At 42.3% G+C, this 26,714-nt stretch overlaps 1 protein-coding gene across 1 annotated transcript in view; it reads right to left on the bottom strand.

Annotated features, from left to right (window-relative positions):
- The window catches only part of PACRG (parkin coregulated), a 381,893-nt gene that overhangs the window by 312,740 nt on the left and 42,439 nt on the right, over positions 1 to 26,714 (bottom strand). The window contains exon 2 of the mRNA XM_024552239.3: positions 15,906 to 16,040. Coding sequence (XP_024408007.1) covers positions 15,906 to 16,040 — 135 coding nt within the window. The remainder of the gene's footprint in view (positions 1 to 15,905; positions 16,041 to 26,714) is intronic.

Genomic DNA, 26,714 nt, shown 5'->3' with positions numbered 1-26,714 from the left:
TCCTGAGCAGATGCAATTCAAATCGCTTCTATATTAAACAAATATGTGAAGTGTAAAATACAGTATGCTAATAACTGATCTCAAACATCGGCTTTAGAATATCTTTTAAATATATTTTATTGATTGTGCTATTACAGTTGTCCCATTTTCCCCGCCTTTATTCCCCTCTGCCCTGCACACCGCCTCCCACCCACATTCCCCCCTTTTAGTTCACGTCCATGGGTCGTACATATAAGTTCTTTGGCTTCTCCATTTCCTATACTATTCTTAACCTCCCCCTGTCTATTTTCTGCCTACCATTTATGCTACTTATTCTCTGTACCTTTTCTCCCTCTCTCCCCCTCCCACTCCACTGCTGATAACCCTCCACGTGATCTCCATTTCTGTGGTTCTGTTCCTCTTCTAATTGTTTGCTTAGTTTTTGTTTTTGGTGTGGTTGTTAATAACTGAGTTTGTTGTCATTTTACTGTTCATATTTTTTATCTTCTTTTTCTTAGATAAGTCCCTTTAACATTTCATATAATAAGAACCTGGTGATGATAAACTCCTTTAACTTGACCTTATCTGGGAAGCTCTTTATCTGTCCTTCCATTCTAAATGAAAGCTTTGATGGGTAATCTTGGATGTAGGTCCTTGCGTTTCATGACTTGGAATACTTCTTTCCAGCTTCTTCCTGCCTGCAAGGTCTTATGGGAACTCCTTTGTAGGCAAGTGTCTCCTTTTCTCTTGCTGCTTCTAATATTCTCTCCTTATTTTTAATCTTGGGTAATATAATTATGATGTGCCTTGGTGTTTGCTTCCTTGGGTCCAACTTCTTTGGGACTCTCTGAGCTTCCTGGACTTCCTGGAAGTCTATTTCCTTTGCCAGATTGGGGAAGTTCTCCTTCATTATTTGTTTAAATAAGTTTTCAATTTCTTGCTCTTCCTCTTCTCCTTCTGGTACCCCTATGATTCAGATGTTGGATTGTTTAAAGATGTCCTGGAGGTTCCTAAGCCTCTCATTTTTTTTTGAATTCTTCTTTCTTCATTCTTTTCTGGTTGAATGTTTCTTTCTTCCTTCTGGTCCACCATTGATTTGAGTCCCAGTTGCCTTCCCATCACTGTTGGTTCCCTGTGCATATTCTTTTATTCCACATAGCATAGCCTTTATTTTTTCATCTAATTTGCAACCATATTCAACCAATTCTGTGAGCATCCTGATTACCAGTGTTTTGAACTGTGCATCTGATAGGTTGGCTATCTCTTCATTGCTTAGTTGTATTTTTTCCAGAGTTTTGATCTGTTCTTTCATTTGGGTCATTCTTTCTGTCTTGGAGTGCTTATTATGTATAAGGGACAGGGCCTTAAGTGTTGGCCAGGGCCAGGCAACCCTCGTTACTGTGTGTTGTGATGCTGTATATGGGGGAGAGGTCAGAGAGGGAACAATGCTGCTTGCTCTGCTCTCTGCCAACTTTTGTCACTTCCCCTGCTACCCACAATCAAATCGGGCCCTTCTGGTGCTGATTCCCAGTGGGTGGGTGTGTGTACATTCTGGGATCCTGTGGGTCTCTCCAACGAACTCTCCTGTGAGGCTGGGAGTTTCTCCCACCACTGCACCCCCCACCGGTGTTTTCAATCAGAGGTTTGAGGCTTTATTTCCCCGCTCTGGAACCCTGGGTTGCGCGGTCTGTCTCGTTCCCCAGTTGTTCCTCCTGATTTATCTGCACGTGAATGTGGGGCCACCTGCTCCTCCAGTTGCTGCCTCATTGTGCGTCCTCTCCACCCAGATGCCCTGTCCGTCCCTCCCACTGGTCTGGGTGAGTGTTTCGTCTTTATCTCCTTGTCGGACTTCCATACATTTCGATTTTCTGGCAGTTCTGTTGTTTTTTGTTTTTAAATTTGTCATTGTCCTTCATTTTTGTGTGCGAGGAGGAACAGTGTGTCTACCTACGCCTCCATCTCTTGGCTGGAAGTCAGCTTTAGAACATTTATTCGCGATACATCAGAGGCCTTGGTAGGTGCAAGTTAAATAATGCCCAGCTGCAGCCCACCCTCAGAAGGGGACACAGGGGAACAGATTTCTGTCTTATTTGGTTTTGAGACTGAAGTAGGGTGTTCTGGTTTACTCAGAGACGGGCACTAAACCATGAGTAAAGGTTAAGAGGCAAGACACAAAATGGTATGTTTGGAGATTTACATACACAAAGGTTTCTGATGTATAAAGTACAAGACAGCAAATGATGAGAAAAACAGTGGTGACTAAGCAGCCAAATAGTGATGTTTTACATTAGCAGCATGTAAAATTTCTTACCGAAAAAGTTTTCTACAATGCTGATACATTCCACGGAAGATGTGTTCGTTAGATATACAGTGCCCCAGTTTTGAAAATCGATCTAAATCTAGTATTACTGACCAGACAAAAATATTACTGGTAATATTGCGACTAATCAATGCATTTTCCTTTCACCTTTTCTTCCACTTCCCGACTAGTATGGTTACATTGTGAGTCTGAGTTTCTTCTTCAAAAGGAACCATCTGCTAAATTCCTGCTTGAGATTCGAAGCCGGTCCCATTGTTAGTTTATTAAATGTAATAAGTTACAATGAAGTGTTAAAAGTGTAACCCACACAGGCAGAGTAAGCTAGAGATTCCCAAATAGAATCATAAAAATCTTAACTTTTATATTTTTTGACTTGTGGTTTTAATATTACCCGTCTAATACACTAGCACTTCCCATATTTCATTTAAAAAATACAAAGAAAAGTATATGTAAAAGAGCTGCGTTTGTGTCTGCACACAGGCCGTTAACCCACGCAACTCTGCAAAAATAGAAACAATAACAAAACTAAAGCGATTCTTTCGAAGGGTGATTAAGCAATTAGATTCTCTTCAGTCTTATATTGTGTAGATTTTTAAAAGATACTGTAGTAAAATTTCATATAGCTTAATGCAAATGGAAAGCATTTTTCAATTAATGGATTAATGCTTCTCAAGAGATTCACTATTACCAGGTTTTAATAATGAAAAACTAAAGGTCTCCTTAGGGTCAGCCCCACACTGTAATTAGCTGGTGAAATTTTAAAGAATGAAACTTGAGACCTTAACCCCAGGACTGCAAGGGGAGTAAGTCGTCTGTGTGCACATGCAGGGACACGCACACGCACCCACTATACACAAATAACAGTTGTGAGTTGTTGCGAAATCTTTGTCTTGTGACTTTTCCGAACCCCGTCATACTGTCTGCAAGAGATTTATTACATAATCACACACACGTGCACACACACAAAATCGTACAATGCACATTTGTTGATTATATTTGTTTAAGTAAAAGGAATTCCATGAGAAATAGGAAGAATATTTTAATTCACTGGCTTTTTTCACAGAGACCAATTTTAGAATTCATCTTACAATGGAGTAAGATTGTATCTCAAAATGGCTCATCTTTTCTGCATCTAAGCAAAGATGTTAAGCTAACTGAGGAGATGACCCTACAGAAAGGCCTCTGGTCAATAGGGTCAAAAGAGCTCTAAAGGCTGGAGGAAAAGTTAGAAAAATATACATCCAGTCTCAAAAGGAAGAAAGGCAAATTCCAAGTTCTGAGGAAGACGAGGAACTCAGGTAGTGAGCAGCAGCTGGATGAAGAAACCTGAAACCTGTCCACCTACACATTGGCCCCGAGCCTGCGCCTATGGAGACACACACTTGGAAACATGCCACAGGGACGCCTCCATGCGTCCCCGGTGGGCGGGACAATCCCAAGTCCACAGCGGGAGAGACGCCAAGGAAAGCGCGTCTCAGAAAAGGGAAGCTCCCAGTGGAAATGTCAAACAAAATAGCTGAGACTAGAGAGAATTGGCAGATTTAAACACTCCAGGAAGTAGACAACGGATGCATGAGAAAGACACTTTAATATGTTTAAAACCATAAAGCAAGAAGAAGACATTAGGAAAAAACAATAGGTAGATTTTCTAAAGAAACAAAAACAAATTCTAGAATTGATATTTACTGACATACACAGGTTAGACAGTAGACTAAACCTAATAATTATTTAAGTATAAGACAGAGTTGAGGAAATCACCTGGAAGGACGTACAGTGAATGAAAGAGATAGGAAATGAGAAAAAGGAGGCAGAGTGTGGAGACTCCAATGAGGAAGTCCAGCTTGTATTTACCAGGGACGGCAGAAGTCTCCCAATTTAAACCAGAGTGAATTCTAAGCAGAATAAGCCTCTAAGATTTACAGAACCTGTGGACTGAATGCAGAACCCATGTCAAAGCACAGAGCAGACTTTGGAGTTACAGTGTCCACTGCCGTCGGGGATTGCTGTAATATGCAGATACGCACATGTGTGAATTGATCGTCTCAAGGCCACTTAAAGGTAAAATGCACTATTTCTTTATGTACTAATAAATAAAGTAGGAGAAACACCACTTGCTAAAATATACACAAATATAAAAACTGGTAAAAATTTTATAGCTTCCCAATTTAAAAACCTTGCCTACAGAAGTTATTCAAACTAGATCATTAAAGTAGCAAATGTTTAACGCACAGTGAATAAAGGATTAAGAATTTATGGCTTATGCGAGAGACAGCAATTTATTTTCAAACTTGACATGGACTCTTTGGACCCTTTTCAGTTTCTTGGTTGAACAGCCGTCTATTCTAGTCCGGCAGCTGCTGGAGATCAGTGCCCCTATTGTCCAGTTTAGGGCCCACGCTGCGTCTTGATGTGAGCAGAGGAGTCACTGCTGCCTCGGTGCTGAGATCACATTACTTCTCTCGAACGGAAGGAACACAGTCCAACAATGGACTCACTAGGTTGGACTCGGCTGTTTAAAATAGCATGTGGACAAGAGCCTCTGACAGTGCCTCCCAACATGCCGCAAAATCATCGTACCCATGGAGACCCAGGAAAAGGGGAAAACTCCGCATGCAGCTGCAAACTGGGCATAGTCGTGAATGCACAGACGGACTTAAAAGGAATTTTTACATGAAATAAGGCCAACGGAACTGGATAGAAAAACCACAATTCATGTTGAACGCATGTTTTGCAACCAGAAGCACCCATGCAAAAGGCGATCGGTGGCTTTTGCATCCCTGCTACAATCTCTGCCACCTGGTCAGATAAGGTGTGGAACCAACACAGAGGCTGGGGGTGGGGGTAGTAGACCAGGGTACCACCCTGCTACTGTGAAGTAGTTGTTTTTTAAGAAAGAGTGCTACTCACTTCCATTCTCATCCCCATCAACATCCCTGTCCTACATCCATTCATAGCCAAATCTTAGAAAACAGCTAACAGGAAGTAGGGACAGAGAACCCTGGTGGCACATGGCATTGCATCCTGTCAAGTAGTGAGGCCCACAAGCAAAATGCGATGGGAAAGGGCAGAGGGAGACAGAACCGAGGACGGGGCCTCTTAGGGGTTGGGGTTTTCACCTGTCTAGGTATCAGAAGTCACAGGTCAACTCCTTTCAGGCCACCAGAACAGGACCAGGGGAAGCACATTCACTCCAGACACTGAGCACCAGCCAGGCGCTGGGCAGTCCACCTAAGCACAGCTGATAAGGACGGCTCACCTTCCCCAAAGAGTAAGTGAGGTCAAGCACGACCCCACACTCTATGTCTCGGCAAACGCCATTTCCAGGTTGGGGCAAAACCCAAGGTTTATAGTAACACACGGGTTTCATAAACATCCTGCCCAAAAAAGGAAATGGCATATCATCTTAGAGACCTGGCAGTGAGGAAGACCCTCTAAATTCATGTCTGCAGAAATCAGTGATTTTTAGAAATAGGCAAACTCAAGGATTACAATGATGTTGATAAAAAGTACTGCTTAAATAGCAAAACATTTAATACAAACATTAGTATCCAACAATTGGGAACTGGTTAAATTATGAAGCACTCTAGAGATTCTCAAAATGACTTTTTCATTGACTTGGAAAGAGGATTATGACTTGTGATTAATTGAAAAAAGTTATAAAGTATGAGTAAAGTGTTTTTTAAAATTAAAAATTTGCATACATACACAGACTTGTATGTGCAGAGGAAAAAGGGTCTGAAATGTAACCCTAATGAATTAATAAAGGCTATCTCAGGGTTGTGGGATTATGATTCATTTATATTTTTAATTTTTCCTTATCTGGATTACAAAATACAGGTGAATAAATTGAAACATTTTCTGTGATAATACTTGCCTGTCCAATAATTTTAAGCCATTATATATAATGATATCACTGAAGAAATGAGCAATATAAATATTTGCAAGACTAAATATAGCTGTGGGAATAAAATTTGAATTGAGGCAGTAATAGAAAAATGGACACTAAAAAGTTAAAAAATATAAGAAAGCTCTAGTGCAATGTTTTTTAAAAATATGAAGACAAAAATATTGAGGGAGAAATATAAATAATAAAGTAAAATACATTTATAGTCTACACATATTTGTTCTAAGAATGTAGAAAATTGTGACAAAAATAATAATCTATGACATTACAGAAGAAAACTTTCCTTATTTGAGAAAAAGCTTCAAGTAGGTAGACAGAATGAGCTAACTACATTAAAGAATCAATAAAAAGAAAAATTATGTACATAGAAGCAACTTTTAATTATATAAAAAATAGCAAGTTACCCAGATTGCCAAAATAAGCAAGCAAGCAAATAAAAACAGATCAAAGTGATGAAAAATAGACTGGCCTTAATCTCTCAGCAACCATAGGTTAGACTTAACAATGTGAAATCTTCAGAGATTTATTCGTAGGGGAACAGTTGTAACGTAAGCATGTTAATCTTGGTCAAATCGTGGTTCATATATGAAAGATGGAAAAATATATTCAGGAATTCAGCAATAGTCAACCCATGTACCTGTTTATTTAGACATGACTGCTCAAATATATACATGGATACAGAGAGATGAATCTAATTAGAAGTCAAGAAGTGGAAATTTGCGGCTTGAAGGTTCTATGAACTCTCCCTTGTTCACACTGGAATATAATCTTCGAAACTCTGCAGGATCGTTTGTTGCGATAGGCCTTAGACGGGGGCAGAGGTTTGTTTCATGATGCTGCCCGTGGTTTTTGTCCGCTTTTATGCTTTTGCCAAATGTGTTTCCCACTTAATGTTGAACAGTGACAAACGCACTTCAGTGGCTGGCACTGTCATGTCCAGACGCTAACGGAGAAGCCATAGGAGACCTCACTGACGCCCAGCCACACAGAGACACGTACTGGCATTGACCTTGTACACAAAGGCCGTCTGTGACGGCCTCGGAACACTTTCACGCCCGCGGTAAACCGTGGTTGTCTCTTTTGTTGCTGCAGCTCAGTGGGGGAAACTGTTCATAATGAATTCTCCTGTGGCGGCTATGTCCCTTATTGATCTCCTCTCCTAACTGGTCCTCGAACGTTGGAGTTCCTTAGAAAGCATCTCGCGAAACACAGTTTGGACAAAGGGAGAACCTACACGCGGAAGGAAGGCTGCACCACAGCATCAACCCTGTACTACAAGCTGTCATCTCGGGATGAATACGGTCTTCGGTGTAAATTTCACCCATTCTCCAGGTTTCTATAGCACAGATTCCAAAAAATCAGAACATTTAATAAGTGCACACAAGTTTTTCTATCACATAATGACAGATGTGTTAAAAGTGGTATTGTATACACTATGCTCTCGACGATGTAAAAGGGAAGACAAGACAGAAGGACTTTGAAAAATATTAACAGCTGTATTCAGTGAATGGTGTGATGATGAGTTATTTATTCCTTCTGGTTGTCAATATTTTATTTTCTAAGATAAACATGTATAAACTTCACATGAATAAAAACTTAGTAATACAGATTAAAATGTATATATTTTTACATGAATGCAACTGATTATGCCATCAGCATTCGTTTTCCACAAAACTTTTAAGGTCAGGATAACCTTCTTTTTGATAAAAGTAAAATATAATTTGCAAAAATTGTCTCGAATACTGATTAAAATTGAAATGGTTATTCATTAACATGCTGTTTCGATGTTGCCTGAAAGAGAAGGAGAAACCGCGCTACCACTGCAGGGGGTTGAAAATTGACTGAGTACCTAGAAGCCTCAAATGTAAAGAGACACCTTGACCACTCTAAATAAAAACATCAAACAAACATCAATTTTTTTTGGTTTTTACTATCTGATTGTATTCGTCATTTGTCAAGGACTTGTGATCTCAGAGGCGCTTCAGCAAAGAAGAGGGCTGTGTGCTAAGTGGTAAGACAGACACTCAATCACTAACCAGAGCAGACCTGGAGACTGGCTCTCCAGACAGATGCAGAGGGGTCAGCCAAGTCCAGGGTACGTCTCCACATGGAATCTTCCGGCGGGTGGCGACAGGCATTTTCAGTGTGAACAGCAGAGCACCATACTCCCGAAGTGACAGCACGTGGGTGGGGCGGGGCAGGCCTCCCAGGGCTTCCTGGGTTCGCGGGTGGCAATCAGGTGCCTCAGCTGCCACACCCTAGCACCACCAAGGCCCCGTCATTTCAGCAGCGGGGCCGCTTAACTTCAAAAGTCGGAGTGATTTGTTTTTTCCTCTGGTTTTCACTGGACCGTGGGTCTGAAACTTACAACACTGCTCCTTTCCCTTAGGCGCCTGGTGACGGTGGGCAGCTGTGAGCCCAGGCCTACCAAATCACGTCACAGAGTGGCGGCCGACCTTCCTAGTCAATCTGTGCACCTTCCGGAGTGATAAGTGAGCTGACTTTCAAGCTCCACGAGGCGGCATATGCCCTCCTTTGAAGCACAGATGCGGGTTTGGGGGAGGGTTGTTTCTGCAGGCGTGGGGCAAGCAGCGCTGCTCCATGAAAGTGAGCCGTTCCCACTGATTTCTCACATAAATTACCCAGGCCGCAGGGAGCGCCGGCCCCTTCAGCAGAAACCTTTCACTGAGCTTTCCGAGGTCATCTAGCCCGCTTTTAAATTAAGGTTATTTCTGATACGTGGTTGCTTTTTCATGACTCTTCAGGCACAGCAACTTGCACCAAATACAAGAATGGCATCCATAGTGTGCGCAGTCCCCCCCTCCAAAAACACAGAACAGCACGTTGATTGCCAGAGGATTACTTCTTCCGAGACTTCAGGAATAAGGTCTATTAATTAATCACAGAGGAATGAGCAATGGAAACAAAAACCAGGTAAATTGTCACTTTTTAAAATAAAATTTGCCTTACAAATTGTACCAAGGCCTGTTTTCTAAACTCAAAGTTTGGCTGCTCTCAAAAGAAATCGAAGCCCAGGACAGTTCCAGGAGAACATTCACAGAGCACGTACGTCTTCATGGGAAACAAACTGTTCAACTCAAACAAAGTTGCCTATGGGATTTCAAACATCAGTATTGGGTGTACCTGGGTGGGGGTAAAAGATTAATTTTTGAATCCTCAAGATACTGAAAAAATTAGGAGACTAAAGGCACCCAAGTACTAAAGTAGTAATAAAAAATGACAGAATCTTGGGAACTGTATAATACTGAGGGTCAGTGGGTCAGGGGTCAAGTCACAGAGGGACTGACTGTAAAATGCAATTCTGTTTACAGACAGTGAGCTAGCATGGTTCGGGGCTGGTTGTAGTCATAAGAAAATTGGTGCACGTTTAACCATAGCTATATTCCCTCACTTTTTCCTAGTGGGAAATGATCAGTTATGTCAGTGAAAACAGTCACACTGGCAGAGTTTTTATACTTCGTGATGCCAATGTTGCCGAGAACTTAAACAAAGGCGAACGCATCAGAGAAAAGAAGCTGCCCTCAGGCACGCGCAAGTGTCCGCCAGCTTGTGAGGCAATACAAGAGAACTGGAGGGTTGTCCAGCCCACTTCCGTGGAAATGGTAAAGCCTATTTTAAGCATCCGACTAATTTATGGCCGGCATTTTCTTTGCTTGGGTGTTACATTTGGATATACGTTTTTAGTCATTTAGAAAGGAAAATGAACGTGTCATTTTGAAATTTAAGGAATGTCAGAAATCAGTAGGCGTTGGTGGAGCACGTGGGTGTAATACCAGGAGGCTTTTCACGATGAAAGTTCGGCCCGCTGAAACTCGCGTGTAACTCTGGACTACGAATTCAAACCGACCTGTTCACGCTCATCTTCCCATTTGGTCACCAGAAGACTTGGTCCCTGTGGCTAATTTCCAATCAATATTTGTTCTCCGAAGTATTCCATGAACATATCAAACAGTTATTTCAGTAATCATGAAGCAAAATTCCGTGGAGCTCCCAATTAAAAAAAGAACCCAATTAAATTCCGTATCAATGGCCCGGAGTGCGGCTGTCACTCACAGAGGGGGAAAGGCTGCCTGAGATGGAGACGTGGTCAGCAGAGTCCGGATAAGGGAGGCTTGAAGATGACCAGCTCTAGCCTGCTCACAGCCACTCAACACATGTCACGGGGCCCCTGCTCTGTGCAGGCGCTACTCTCGGCCCTGGGACAAGTGAGGGGACAAAGCACAGACCCAGAGATTCCTGTCTCAGAAAACGTCAGGCCACGCCATCGTCATTAACCTTGACGTTGACACCACTGTGGGTTCCTACCTGGTTTGTCTTCTTATAATATTCTAAACATGTACAACAACTTAAAATCTCCTAGGAATCAACTGGGGCATACATATGTACATGGATACATTTATATAAGTCACTGGTTAAAAAATAGAAAAGTGTGTTTTTGGTTACCTAAGTCATATTAATTTATGAAGTCACTTTTAAATAGAAAAACTAAGTCTTGTGATGCTAGTTTTAATCAGCAACTAACTGTATAATCAATATACTCACCACAGGGAAAGTGTGGAACGGTGGAATTGTGCACGGCCTGAGAGGCCAGTGGGGGTTCATTTTTGGCAGTGAAGAGAGGCTACCTGAAGTCCATTCCCACCTGCCTGCAGGTATCAGTTCTGGTTTTATTCCTTTTATTCAATAGTACTGGCTACTAAAAATTGCTTACAAATCAAATAAAGGATAAAAAAACAAGAATGCAGAATGCCCACCCCCACATAGGCAGACGAGGGATTGTACGGTGCTGAGAGGGACAGTTGGGAAGTACAAGTCCATCTCAAGCTCCTCCCTTTCCGAGACAATGTGAAGATTTACCGTTTTAGTGGCACTTGTCACAGGGTTTGGATTATGTCCTCATTTGGCTAGAAGTATAGGGCCTCGACTTTTTATCCAAACCTCTCCAGCATCTGGGACATCCTCATGTTCGCTCACTAGAGAATGTGTGAGCGATCTCGCTGTGCACATCACATTCCGTCAGGTAGCACGGCGTATGGCGGGTGGGGAAACGTGAGTTCTAGCAATATCTACTACATCAAAATGCCTATAAAGTGAAAGAATTGAGACCTTTTAGAGTAGTTGCAGCTGTTTTTGTCACCAAAATAAGTGAATGGTTTATAAGGCTGTTATTTTTAAAATGAACGTGCCTATGATAATTTTCTCCAACTCTTTCTCCCAAGGTCTGTATAGAAGTGGTTATTTTAAAATAACGTGTATACTGGTACTATTTTGAAACAACGGCTCAGAATTGGAATTTATATTAAAATGGTGATTTGCACAGTGTTGCCAATGGTTTGTATTTGTGTTCCTCATTAACTGTGTAAGTAACAATTGTTATTTCAAGTTCGTTTGGGTGACTCTGCCAAATGATTTCAAATTCCTACCCAAAATAGAGAACTTGAATGGGCTCCTGGCTCCTTCTCCAGAATTGATGCTGGAAAAGCTAGAGGGGAAAATGTGGATTCCCAGAAGTAACAAAAAGAGGAAAAGAAGGAGAAAGGGGAGGAGAGAGGAGGCAGGGGAGGAAGATGGCAGAAAGGAGGAAGAAGGGCCAGAGGGAGGAGACCAAGGAGGGGAGGAGGGGGCTGGTGGGGGAGGAAGAATCTAAGACCTGAAGGTTGTTTTAAACCGACTGGGGGGAGAGTGGAATGGAGCATGTCTGGAGGCAGGAGAGGACAGTTTACAGGAAAGCAGTGTAAACTCCCACATAATTTCATATTCCCCTGCAACCCACACTTTCATGTTTGGTTTCAGTGCAATTGGAAACTCTCTCCAACAAAGGACCACCTTGTACACATACACCTTCCCAGCAGCACAGGTGGGGCAACACACTGAATATTTTGCAGTTTTGTGTAACATTTCCTCACCCTCCAGCATGCCATGGGAAGACCCGCCTCCACTCCACCCCGGCACTGTCCTGTAAGGGGTATGAGTCATGGTCCAGCACAGGAAGTTGGAAAATGGACGTTTAAGATGTGGCAACTCAAACACTCTCTTCAAATGTCCATTGTTCCAGCTGATTACCTGCTTTGCAAGGTTTGGGAATGGTTAGCTCTTCTGTGGTTGCTGTTGCCTGTGCTCTGCATGTGGAAGCTATCGCCAGCAGAATGAAGCCCTGTTTCCTGAATGTTAGTAGAGTCGACGAAATGCATGAAAGGGGGAAGATTCAAATCATTCCAGTAATGATGACGGTTCTTATGGCTCTAACCATTGCTGCTCAGGAATTCTTTGCTATATTTAGAAAGTGAATACTGGAAAATAAAAAAGCATGCCAGGGCTTGCCTGGTCGATTTCGCGTTCTAGGTCAGATCTATTCATCTTGCCACTGGTAAGTACATAGAAAATTTTACTACAAACATTTTACAAAACTTTTCATATTTACCAAGGAATGTATGAGAAGGTCGACAGCCAGGACAAAAATGTACGTATGGGTCCTGTTTGTTCATTGTAACAGTAATTCCCGCGTAGCTGTAGTGTTCCGTCTGGATAGAAGGTTCAGGATTTTTTTTTTTTTTACTGCCATTATCTTCCTCTAGAGCAGCACTGTCTAATATGGCAACCATGTGGCCATTTCAATTACAATTAATTAAAATTAAAAGTTCAGTTCCTCAGTCTCCCCGGGCACATTTCAAGTGCTTAATGGCCACATATGGTTAGTCGTGACAGATGAGCACAGATGTGGAGCGCTTCCACCCCGGAGAAAGCTGCCTTCCACGCTGCTCTGATCGGCGGAGACTCCACGAGAGTAAATGACACCGCACAGGCGTGGCGCCGGTCTGCCCTGGCGTTCCGCACGGGGAAGGAAAGGCCATTCCCGCGGGCATGAAACTGTGATGTCAGTTCAGGGCGCGGGCGGAGAAGCCTCCGCGCAGCCATGCGGCCCTGTGTCTAAGTCTCACTGCCATCTTCCGATCTGTGTGCCGTTTATAAGACACAGACACAGAGCATCCTTATTTCAAGCAAGACTCTGGTGATCTCTAATTTGGCGGTCGGCCAGCTAATCGCTAATCCGGATGGAGGAGGAGGGAACTGGACATCTCGGACCACGATTCCCCCCTTGGCGCTCGCTTCCCAGTCGGGAAGGGGCCTGAGATGCTAGAGGTGCTGGTCCACCTCCATCATCGGAGCAGTGGCCCGTGAGTACTTTCGGGTCCCGGGCTCCTGCAATTCTAGTCAAGGAAATGGCCCCCGTCATCCCTGGCCTGTGCGCTCCGTTTCAGACACTCACAAACTCCCTGCGTGTCCTGGGGTGTCACCAGGAGCGTGGGAAAAAGCCCGGGATTTCCCTGGGGAAGCACAGCCTCTCAGGAGCCTTCAGCGAGGGGCGCGATGTGACATGAAGGGGAGGCGCCTGCCTGACCAGGCCCCACCCCTCGTCCACACACGGGGAAGTACAGCGCGGGAGGGCCTGCGTGGGTTTGTGGGTCGGTCTGTTTTTGTGTGGCGGCGGCGGGGGGGTTGGGGAGCCCTGCTTCCTTCAATACGCAAGGCCCCTTCCTTAGGCCCGGCACCCTAAAGCAGAGCGCGGTGCTGCTGCCGAGCACCAGATTGCCTCCGCAGTGCATGTGCCAGGGAATAAGAATGAATATTAAGCCTATGCTTAATTATTTTAATGTTTCATTTTCAGTGTTAAAATGGCACGATTGAAATGTGCTTAGCAAAGCTTTCAAAGAGGGAATCTACTGGTTATGGGATAAGATGCTTCTCCAAACGCGCACTATTATTCTACCACTGGCAGCAAATAAATTACTTCCACTTTATTCTGACGTTTCAGGTTGCTGAATCAGGAGTACAATCAATAGTAGCTTAAAAGAATTAATCTAGCTATAAAAAAGAAAAGCAATGTATATCCCTTCCGACTGTTGGATTATCAAAGATAATTTTCAAAGGTTATTTTCAAGATGAATTTCTTCTAGACTCTTGGCATTTCTAAAAGTTACTGATGAGATTATTTGGACAGGTCAAAAAATGTATACATTCTTTTTACATTCTTTTTACTCATACGATTTTTATGTGCTATAATTACTTAGACCAGATCCACCCGCTTTTTATAAACAAACATACTCTTCTACTCGGAAGGAATCAGGTTGTAAGAAGTTCCACTGTGTTATCTTGTGTGAAATAGTAAATAGAAAACATGAGATCCACATAACTCATTCAATATAAATAACCCCCCAAATCACAGTAAAGTGTTGGGAATATGATTAAAACATCTACATTAATTACAATTCTGATACTTTTTTTCTCACTGTATGCACATTTTCACATAACAGATTTCACACTTTAATAGTGACTATTAAAAGCATGATGATGTCCTTTATCATCCTAAAAAAATTATGACAAAACTCAATAACGAGGACCCTCCAGATTTCTCTTGCCAAATAACTTGTAATAATTCTAAGTTCAATAACCAAATATCAGATGTCTGCTCAAGATTTAGAAATGTTTGATAATTATATGAAAACATTTAAAGACATACTAGAAATAATGCAAACAATTCTTTTAGGTTTTTTTTTCCATAAAGGAAGAGGTTAATTTTAACGAACCTTTCTAAGCTACTTTGATGAATTCTTCAATTTGATCATTTTATCTTTTAACATAAATGTGTTTGCTACTAATTACAAATAATTCCCACATTCACCTTCAGACACTACTGTGGCACTTTTTAGCTAAATGGGGCAATCGCTTAGTTTAAATGATATTTGGCAAAAACCTTTTAGCACCTCAGGTTCCTTAACCTGAGACCTGAGGTGATACACCCATGCCCGCTTTTCTGTTTCTAGGCCACGAAGGCATTTTTGCTGATAAATATCACCGCAAGCAAAGCCGTGGATAACAAGAATCAATTAAATTGCAGGCGCTGGTTAGAGATCAGCATTCATTTTTCAAATTAAATGTAACAGCCTTCTCCAGTTAAGAGATTGGCAAGTTTTTACAAATAACATCAGCAAGCCTTTTGGAGAGAAACACGGCCACATTAGAATGGAGCCATTAGACAACACATTTGTTTTGAGGCCAATTAACCTTTTGCCCAAAAAGTGTCGGCGCTTTAATGGTTTCAGCGGCCGAGGTCAGCCTGAGCCCGGGTGCCTGTGTCAGCGGCTGCCGGCTGCGCGGCTGACACGTGCTGCAGACAGCTCGGAGCAGCGCTGAGCACCTGCCTTCGTTTGCATTCCACTCTGCAATTCCAGGGAGCGGCTGATCTTGCCCTATCCATTTAGGTGATTAAAGCCTCCATTGGGAAGCGTCCTGCAGGAAGGTGAAACCGGGGGGTGGGGGGGTGGGGGAATGGACGGCTGTTGCTCCCCAGACCGCCCACCAGTCCCATCGTGTGGCGGAACTGCCTGAAACAGGAGTGGGCTGCCAGGTTCTCACAAAAATAGAGATGAATTGGGCACCAGACAATTCTCTAAGGCAAAGCGACTCTGTCATTTTCTTTCTTGCAGGCTATAATTTAATTGTTAGCCAGGGTGGACAGCTGACACAGGGGCGGGGGCACTTTCTCTAAGTGCTTACCCACTGCCTTCCACGCACTGAGAAATCACTCCAGTTTATTTACCCATCGCCCACGTTTGTTTGGCATTGGGGGACGCCCCCTCACAAGCAGGCGCAGCTGGCTCTCCCAGCTGTGCCCTGACTTACCTTCCACGCTATTTTGTTTCCTTTTGAATCGTGCTCAAGGGCAATGGGGAAGTCTCCACGCTCATAAAATTTTCGAAATGCTGTGGGCTTGGTTGGTCTCTCTTTAAACGCTCCTGCAGTGGGGGGGCCTCTCACCTTCAAAGAAAACGAAACAGGAATCAGATTTTAAACCAAACTGAAAAATGCACAGTGGAAAGGCTGGTTTTCTTAAGTATCAGTTTGCATAAAATATCTGAATGATATAGGCCAAATTACTAATAATGGACAACAAAAATTTCGCTAATACAAACACTTGGAGAAGAAAATTATTTTATAATCGTTGGTAAGTGTCTATTTTGAGCTAACTTAGTAGAAAATATGACTTTAAAATATCAATTTATAAGGAAGAAAAGCCTGATAATTAGTTTTAGAATTTTTTAACAAAGGCATCTAAGTTTAGAATGTTAAAACTTCAAGTTTCCTGCTAATTGCAAATTCTAATCTCAAATCTGATTTACTTGGTGGAATACTGAAGTAATAGATTTAAAATACCTCCTTTAAATGTTTCTCTATACATAAAATGGTAGGATATACTCTCATGTCAAGATATTAACAATAAAAAAGCAAAAATGTGATATATAATTTACTAATGACAAAGAACAAAGTGTAGAAAGAAAAATGATAGTCTACTCTGTGTGTGATACAGGTGATAATAGGACCTTAGGAGAAAGTCACATTAGATTACATGAGAATCTTTCATCCCCCAAATTGAGATTTTCATTAAAGAAGAAATATCTTGTATTGAGTCATTCACACTGAGTACATCTTCTAAATGCGCAGTATTTACATGAACTAACTCATTAGGTCATAAAATTAAAAGCGATTAGTGAACTATTCAGAAAATTGTAGTTCACTGTCTCGTTCCTGACATGTATCTTTCCCTGCTTAGAAAAAAAGTAAATGCTAACCACTCATTAGTTTAATAAAAACATGATTATATCGTTAATTCTTAACATGAACAAAATAGCCAATAAATTATGTAATACCTTAAGTTATGCCAATTTTAACATTTCTATGAAAAACTTTAATTTTAACAAGGAAATACATAAAGTATATGTAATTTAATAAGTATATCGGATGAGGACAAATACATTTCATCTAATGTACGTGTAAAGGCAAATACTGGGACATCAGTGGGAAATTAAGAAATAGCTCGTTAAGGTAATTAGCGCAGAGTGGAGTCGTAGAGGGCAGCAAGCGAAGGCATTGATTAAAGTGTGAATTTTTTTCACCACACGGCCCCCATTTTCAGCTAAACTCACTTGTTAAATAAGCCTGGGTATATGACGCAGCTCTGTGCAGAGCTGTGAGCTGGATGCTGCAGACAAAGGGAACACTCTCGATTCCAGTAGCATAAGGACAACTAGGCAGCTCTGATTCCTGGGCTTTTGCAATTCATGGACCAGTAAGTAAAGCTTGAATCACATTTTGGGGGAATTGGTAAAGAACTGACAACTTTTATTTTGCCAAGAAGTTTCGCTTAAAAAACAATTACCATCTCCCATCACATCCCCATTTTATTGTAATGCTCCCAGGCTCCGCAGAACATAATCTAAAGAAAGGACACTTAGCCTAGTGAAGTCAGCACACACACATATGTATAGAAAGTTATAGTGCAACAGTGCACGTGGGTGCGTGTATGTGTGCATGTACACATGCGTTGTTACTGTGTAGTATGATCACTGGTCAGAAGATATGACATTTTTACGTTTTTTGAATGAACTTTTCCTGGATAAAGAAAGCGTGGTATCTGTACAACAGAATATGGTCATAAAAAAGAAGGAAATGCATCTGCAAAAGCATGAACGGACCTAGAGGTGAAAAAGTCAGACAAAAAGACAGACAGCGTGATCTCACTCACAGTGGAAACTGGAGGCAGTGACTCACAGACAGCAGCATGGTGGTGGCCCGGGGCTGGGAGGGAGTGGCATCTACTGATAGTCTTTTGTCATTTGCTCTGTGATCTTCCTGATTCTTGGTGTGACATTTTCTGATTGATTTTCTGTTGAAATGTGGGCGTCGGGTGTATTTTGTGATTCTGGACCTTAAACCTTCTGTTCCAGCTGCTTTAAATCGGACATCTTTCCAGCAGAGATTCGGGGAGGGTACCACCTCATTACTGCCAGTTGGGTGTAGAGGTCCTGGTCCCCAGCCTGGCCCCTGCTGAGCCCTGTGGAGGGAGCTCCTTATTAATACTGGGTGGAGGTGGGGCTGCAGCACCCAGGGCCTCCACCGACAGCTCCCCTCCCCGCACACAGGGGGCGGCCACACTGCTGCTGGGTGCGTTGAAGTTCCTGACCTCTTGGACAGCACCCCAGCGGGGAGGGGAAGAGACAGTCCTTACTGCTCGTGGGGTGTGGGGTGGAGCTCCGCTGACTCTGTTGAGGGCCCCTTGAGTGCTCCAGCAGAGATGAAAGACCCAGTTCCTCACTGAGAAATTCAGTTACGACTAGTATGTAGATTGTTCGTCTGCTCCTCACCTGCCAGCCATCCTTTTGATATTTCCTAGATGCTAAATTATTACTTATGCTGTCGACGGCAAGCCTCCCCCACTTGTTTAACTGACCTAAAATTTGCTTGGGATTATTCACCTTTCTCCCTTCTTTGTACAATTATCTTAAAATCAATTTATTTCTCCTATCTCTCATCCTAAATATATTCCAGTCTCCTGAGCTCAGTTTTCATTGTCCAAACTTCCGGTAATGAACACATTTCTCTTTAAGAAACCCACAGGGTTTTCCTGAGTTGTCACCGATGACTTACACTGAACAGGTGACACCTGCTAGTGCAGTAAGGCTGTCGCCTAACTTTAAGCAGATGCTTGGTCACTGTATCTTTAGATAATACTTTCTTCTGTTCCAAATATAAATGTATCCACTTGAACCTTCTAGGAGGACAAGCTATTTTTTAAATACTCTATACTCGATCCATTCCAAGTAATTCTAAAAATCCATAGTAAAAACTCCAGGGAAATATAACTGACCTCAGGAAACATAATAAAGACTTCATTACTGGAAATCATACAGAGGGGTGTAACTTGACTAAACTTTACAAACAATAAAAACCCTGTTAGGGATCCTTATACAAGTCCCATGTTTGTAGAACAATGGCTGTACATTTTGTTGGATGACTTAAGGATTTTACTCCAATTTATTATTATAAATAATACAGAGGAAATAAGGAGCCATAAATCAAACTAGATTTGTGGGGAAATGCAATTAGGATTCGCCTGAATGGTAGAGGCTATCCATAAACCAATTAGGAAGAGTGGCTGTTGCAGCAGAATGCTTTTAATAAAATCTAATGCACTCAGGAGCCACAGGGCTGAATGCGCTCTGCAGCCAGTAGGGACAGCAGACTTCCTCCGCCCTCGTCTGCCGAGAGCGTGGTAACGGAGGCGGGGCTCCATCACCGTCTCTGTCAGGCGGACACGAGACTAATATTCAGTAGGAAGGAATTTAAGGCTCTCGAAAATTCTTTACCCTATAGTTTGAAAGTCTCCTTTTCAGTAGTTCTATTTTTTAGCATAAATAAAGCACTAAGAAAAATGCCTTTTCCTTCAAGTGGGAAATCTACATTGCATTATTGAAATTGGTCCATTTGGTCAATGCACTAAGAGCGAAAGGAAGACATTCATTTCCTGTTTTCATCGGTTTCAACAGAAATTTGGATTTCCAAAAGCACGGCGGGTCAGCCACAGGTGAGAAAGACTTATATACTCTCTGAGCAGTGCAGGCCCGGGAATGCGAGGCCTAGAGCCGGCCTCTGTGCTCCCGTCAGCCTAGACTTCTGAGTCAAAAGTACTGCAATTTAGTGTCTGCCTCATCTGCCAATTGTAATTGTTTTTACCACATTGGGAACTTTTGCAAGGCCTAAGGTCACCCAATGGTCAGGGAATTGCTTGCAAAATATCTCACTAAGCAAATCTGACTGGGATGGTAGGTGTAGCTCAACATTAACAACAGTGAACTCTTAGGACCAGGTAGCTATTATAAGAAGCTTTTAAAATATAACAATTGAATGATATAACGAAACATTATGATAGCAATGTTCTTGTTAGCAACAGCCTTGGAAAAGAGTGAGGATATGAATATTTATACAGAGACTACTGTGGAGGCCTTAAAAGCCAGGCCTCCGGGTAAGCGTGCATGGCAGACAAAACTTGCAAGTGACATGGGTAGCCTGTTTTAGGAAGATTATTCCACTGAGATCTGAGAGCATGGCCTGAAGTCAGGAGCATATAGAGTCTCAATGGCCAATCTGAACTTGACTTTGGCAGTCCAAGCATGAGAGAGCAGCAAAAGACTTAAGGGGGGGGGGGGTGGAGGCATCAAACATAGTAACAAAATCTGCATGAACACTAACAATTTAGTGTTCATGGTTTTACAGACATTATGGGTTTCAACAAAATGCATCTGAGATGATCTTATAAACAAGGAAATCAAAGCTCAGAGACACTCAACAACCTGGCAGAAATCACAGGGTTGGTACAGAGTAGGAAAGTGGTTTTCAGACAGTGCAGGGACTTGGGTCCAAGAACAGAAAATGCCACGTGGCCAGGAAGCCGAGTGAGGACCAGGTGGTCAGAGGGAATATGGTCTAAGCGACAGCAAAAGTGTCACTACCCCTCCACACCCTACTCAAAAATGCAGAGGTAGCTGAATTTCTCTTCCGTGTGCCTGCTTGAACTTGGCCCACATGCTCAGTTGACTGCTGTACGACCTCCCAAGGGCAGTGGTAATGAGCAGTCCACTTCTTGCTCCCACAGCACAGGTGAGAACATGGTAACCAGGCAACACAGCTGGAAAGGAAGTCACTGGACCCTGAAATGGAAAACTCCGCAAGCCTGCCTTTTTTTTTTAAAGCCCGTCTTTTTGTATAAGTCCACTATGACCCCCAACTTATAAAAGCAGCCAGGCAGAGCCAGCCCCTGAGCCAGTTCAGGGGACCTTCCTTCCCTCTGGGCTGCCTCCCTTGCACTCGAGTATAAGCTTCATAAAATCTGTCTGGAGATTTCTCTGGGGCTTCCTCTCAATTTCTGTCTTGAGGAACCTAAGAACCCCAATGCTGGCAACAATTTGCCCCCCAGTCCCTCTGCCTCTAAAGGAAATGACCTCTGTAACTGTATTAGAGGATTGGGTTTGGGCCGAAATCCATAGAGGAAATATCTAGGGCACATGGCGGATTGAATGAGGAGGGCTAGAGGCAGAGATGAAGCAGGCTTCAGCCTGCAAAGATGCAAGTAACTTATTTAAGTCATATGAACAAAGTGCAGAATGGAAGAAAATCTTATCAAATCACTTAAAAGTCTAGCAGCTATTAATAATTTTGTGCCTTCCCTTCCAGACTTTCCAAAAACCGAATGCATATACCACATTTCTATATTTTCTATTTTGATGCTGCTCTTGATAGCAAAATCTGACTTTTCATGGCCAGGTAATATTTCACCAACTGTTTGCAAGGATGTTTGGAATTCATATTATTTCCATTCTTTGACTTTTAAAATAACATTAGAAGCATTTCTGGCATATTGAATTTTCCATATTTTATTTTATTTCCTTCAGAGTCCCCGATGAGATAACAAGGTCAAAATTCATGAATATTTTATGATGCTTGATAAAGTTATTTGCTAATTAAGGAGGAGAACAGGTCTGCATCTGTCTGCCTGGCCGCTGTAACAAAATACCGTGGACTCAGTGATGTACACAGCAGGACTCGACTTTCTCCCAGCTCTGGGGGCCGGGTGTCTGAGGTCAGGGTGCTGGCACGGCCTGGTTCTGAGACCCTCTTCTTAGTGGCAGATGGCTGCCTTCCCTGCTGTTCTTCCATGGCAGAGACAGACCCCTCAGGCCTTGCTTCTCCTTCTCCTAGGGCACTAGCTCTGTCATGGAGCCCCTGTCATGGGGTCATAAACCTAATCGCCTCCAAACCCCGAGAGTGAGGCTTCAGCGTCTGCGTTTGGGGGACCCAAACACCCGGTCCACGGCGTCTTCCTGCTGTTCAGTTTGGATTCCTATGTTTAACAAATGAGGGTGAACATTTTCTCATTTTAGTACAAATGCCACATGCATCCATTGGTGAATGTAGGCTTATGTCTTTTCCAAATTAGTATCAATTAAGATGTTAACCACCAGTTGCATTTATGGTAAATAATCTCCCCATCTCTGTTTTCCATTTTTACTTACTTAGCATTTAAAAGCTTCAACTTTTTTTGTAGGAAAGTGTCTTGGTCTTTACTTGCTCTTTTTTGCCTCCAGCTTGGTCTTCTCTAGATCATTCCTCTGTGGACTACACAATGGATATTCTAACCGACTAATTAAATCATATCTCACATCTACTCAAAACCCATAGACCAACTCCCATCAACACTGGACACGAAGATGTTTGCGAGCTGACCGGGACCTTTCCAGTCTTTCCCCCACTCCACAGCGTGATGCATCCTTACACACCAGCGGATCTCAGGTGTGCCTGCTCTCTCTGGTCCCTGTGACTGTGCTGTTCCATCACCTTACAACTCTCCCCGCCCTCCCCAATTCTTATTCTCCTGAATGACTACTAATCACCTCCAATACTCAGCACAAACCTCATGTCTTCTAAGAAGCCTTTCCCAATAAGCCATAATCCTACCCTTCCTCACATTAGGCTTGAAATACCTGCAGGATAAATAGCTGGCCTTGGCCATTAAACCACCATCTGTAGAGAGATTATTGTGGCAGGTGGGCGGCGGGGGTCTAGGCTATTGATAAAGTTTGCCTATAATCAAAATGGTGGGCTGAATCTAGGAAATTGGCAAGTGTTCCCAGAGGGAGAGTATATGGTGAAAAAAGTATGAGAACCAGAGCTGTTACCTGGAGACTCAGTAGTAAGTGGATTCTATGGGGAGCAGAAAAAATAGTCCAGACAGCAGGAAAATGGGGAAAGGCGGGTGTCAGAGAAACCAACGAATGACAAGGACACTTTTAAAAATGGCACGCAGAGGCTGGTTAAAAAGAGAACTGGAAGTCCCCTGAAAATTGAAAGAGCCAGAGTGGCAGGTGGGGTCCAAGGTTGAGGACAGCGTGCGGAGGAATGGACAGTACATGAAATGGAGCCAGGCAGACTCTTCGGGGACCGCCTGCCCGAGGGGCGGGCAGGGTGTGAGTTGCTGGCAAGGTGCAATGTTCAAGGAGGGTGAAGTTCATGGCGTCTGGAAATGGGGAGGTAACAGAATATCAGTCAACATAATACTTGAACTCATTAACTATTTAACCACTATGGTACCAGGGTTGATTTTAGAATAGAAGATATATTTATAACTAATACACTTATCTAAGAGTGCCAGACAAAGTAAAGTATGTTGTTCAGTGTTAGAAACTCACAAAGGTGAATTTGAGAACCTATGATGCATGAACAAAAATATGTCACAGTCAGAATTTAAAAAAATACATCCTACCTATATCATCTATACATTGAACAATGTAACGAACACATAATATCTCCAAGTTGCGAGGCTTGGTGTGACTGGAGGCACAAAGATAACTCAAACGTCTTTCCTCAAGATAGATGTCATTTAGAAGGGGGAGGAATAGCCCCATGATCTTCGATAGAAGTAAGGATGAAATGCCACAGAAAGGTACACAGAATTCTACACACTCGAAGATAAAACAGTTGGGTTTTAAGGCACTGTTCCTTCTCATTAGAAAATGTTATTTAGCCTGGCCGAGTACCTACACCGTTCAGTCAGCCAGGCAGAAATAAATTGTAATTTCCTATAGACCCGAATCCTATCAATATCAATTAGAAGTAATTATCTGAGAATTTGGTTACTGTAGCAATGGTTTGTCTATTTATATAACCTTTGTAGTTATCATTAAATTAGAATTAATTTGTCTGTATTTTCTGTATATTTCCTAGATCTAAATAGCTATGAATTATTACCACAAATTTATAGCCAAAAATTCGCTACCAGTGAGACCAAATGTGTATTTCCTTTCTATGTAAAACCTCTCACATTAAAACCCACATTTTTTAATTTTGAAATTCACTTGTATGAATGGGAAAATTTTGCTAAAATCTAAGGCTCGTGTGATACTTAAGATGAAATAAAGTAGCCTAAACTGCTTGCAGAGAATAGTTTCACTATGATTAGCATAAATAAAAACAAAAATTAGTATTATGAATATTGTAACAAATGACATTTAAATTAGCATTGTCATATGATGATTCTGAAAAAAGAACAAATCACGTATGTCACTTTTCAGATGCGTAGAATGAGAAATACAGGTAAATGAAGAGAGTAACATGCAGTCACATGACAAATACTTCAATTAAAAATTTAGAAGACTTTAGTGCTGGACTTAATTTTTCTGCCTGACAATAAACCAGGCCCTGCCTCAGCCCCTCTGAGGCCGCTCCTGAAGCCCAGCACGTGTATTCCTTAATTCGGCACACACTGAGGGCATGGTGTTGTCAGAGAAAACACCCACTTGGCCGCTGAGAGGGACCTCACAGGCAAACAGACTCCTTATTTTATTCTTGGTAAATTGAAATCCAAAGGAATCGTGGAAACCCATCCCAGTCCACATGTCAAGGCTGATTTTTCTCAGCCTATCACCTTAACAATGACCTCAGCTTCAAAGATTCTAGACTTCTTTCAGGCTAGCATCCAAGAACTAGATTCAGAAGTGTTCCAGCTGTATGACATGAGAGATTCTCGAAGATTTCTAAGTAGTCTGTGGTCACTTCACTTTAAATTTATAACTAAAACTGGAGCACACTTGGTTATGAGATTTCCCTTCCAAATGTTGTCTCTATAGTTTAAAAGAGCCCTGAAAGCAATGGTTGGTCCACACGATTTCTTTGAAATAGTTTTGTTTAAAGTACGAGGCACTGATTGATGCCCCTTTAAATCGTCTTTCAGGGGGTCGGGGGAAGATTGATAGTCTTTCCTAACAAAATTAGATGAGATAATCAAATGATACAAAAGAAATCTTGACGCGTGATGGCTAAAAGGGTTTACTCGAAAGCCGTTCTCCTCTTGCAGCTAAACGTAGGAAAACGCTATGGATTTAAGTGCCTGAGTGTGCTGCTTGCTACCAACTGGTCTCCAGAGAGTCATCAGAGATTTCAATTTAGACCGCACTATTTAGCATCTGTCTTGTAGAATTGATAAAACGCCTGAATGACTGGGACAGCTTGGCTGCTGCGCTGTCACACCTAACACTGAGGCTGCAGAAAGGAGCAGCAAAATGTGAAAGGAGAATACTAACGGGTAAGGGTTTGAAAGGGGCTCTATTCCTCTTACACGACCGGCATTTAAGTGTGAAAAGTTTGTATCTAAACATGTACCTTCTTTGTCTTGTAAGAGCGTTATTTCATGCTGAATAATTAGAGTGAAAATGTTATTTCTGTGTGTGTGAAAAGACTAGTACCATCCGCATTTTCCATATCATGAATATTTCAGCAGAAAATTTGAAAATCCTTGTGTCTAATGATGCAAACTGATATTCTCCGGAAAGAACTACCTATTTAATAGGAAAGAAGTTTTAGAGCTGTCTACAGGAGAAGATATTTATATTGGTAAAAAAGAGTCCTGCTATTCTTTGAGTCTACTGAATCCCCCTCAACTAAAGGACTTTGAAAGTTTATACAATTTACAGAGATATTAAAGACCCTCATCATAACCCTTAAACTCTAGTAGTCATGTAAAGGAGGAAAGAAATGTGCTCAGACAGACAGGTCATCGTACGTACAAAGCACGCATATGACAACCTAACTGGAAGATCACGTAGTAAGAAATACTAACTCACAGCTTTATCAGTCTGGTTTTTCCCAGCATGGTTTCCAGCCCGGCCTCTTCGCCCATGCAAGAAACATTCGGAATGTGAAAGGAGCAGGAGGAGGACTGAAAATGTATCTCAGGTGGTGTGCTGTCTCTCCTAGGTCAAGACACCAATGCATCACACACTATTCAGATATAATATGTACACAGGGTCTGTCTGGAGAAAGTCCAGCCATTCCTAACCTAACATGAAAGGCTTGCGTGACATCACTGTAACCTGGCAGCCAAGGAGAGTGGACTGGAATGTACATACATGAACAGTGACGACTTCACTGCACTAGTCAGTAGGGGTGGTAGACGCCATTGAGTGAGCATGGGTACTGTGTGGCCATCACATTAAAAATGACAGTGAGTAGAGCAACAAATCTCCATCACGTTTTGTGTTAAGCTTGAACATTCCTCCACAGAAACTCTTCAGATGACTCAGAAGGCCGCGGCTATGGGCACCCGGTGATTGGCATTTTCATCAAGACAACACACCCACTCATACATCACGTCTCGTGCAGGGTTTTTTGGCAAAATATCAAATCACACAGGTGACTCAGCCCCCCTACAGCCCAGATTTGGTGCTCTGCGACTTCTGGCTTTTCCAAAACTAAAACCACCTTTGAAAGGGAAGAGATTTCAGACCATTGATGAGATTCAGGAAAATACCACAGGGCAGCTGATGGCAAGTGGGAGAACTGTGTGAGGTCCCAAGGTGCCTACTTTGAAGGGGACTGAAGCGTCATTGTCCTATGAACAATGTTTCTTGTATCTTGTATCTTCTTCAATAAATGTCTCTATTTTTTATACTGCACAGCTGGATACCTTCCGGACAGATTATATATATGCGGGTGTGTGTGTATATATATACACACACACACACACATAGACTATATATGCATATGTATGTATATAGACTATACACACATACATATGTGTATGTGTGTGGATGTGTGTGTGTGTAT

This window comes from Desmodus rotundus, chromosome 11 (assembly GCF_022682495.2).
Source record: "Desmodus rotundus isolate HL8 chromosome 11, HLdesRot8A.1, whole genome shotgun sequence".
Taxonomy (NCBI): Eukaryota; Metazoa; Chordata; class Mammalia; order Chiroptera; family Phyllostomidae; genus Desmodus; species Desmodus rotundus.
This window is presented reverse-complemented; position numbering and strand designations above follow the sequence as displayed.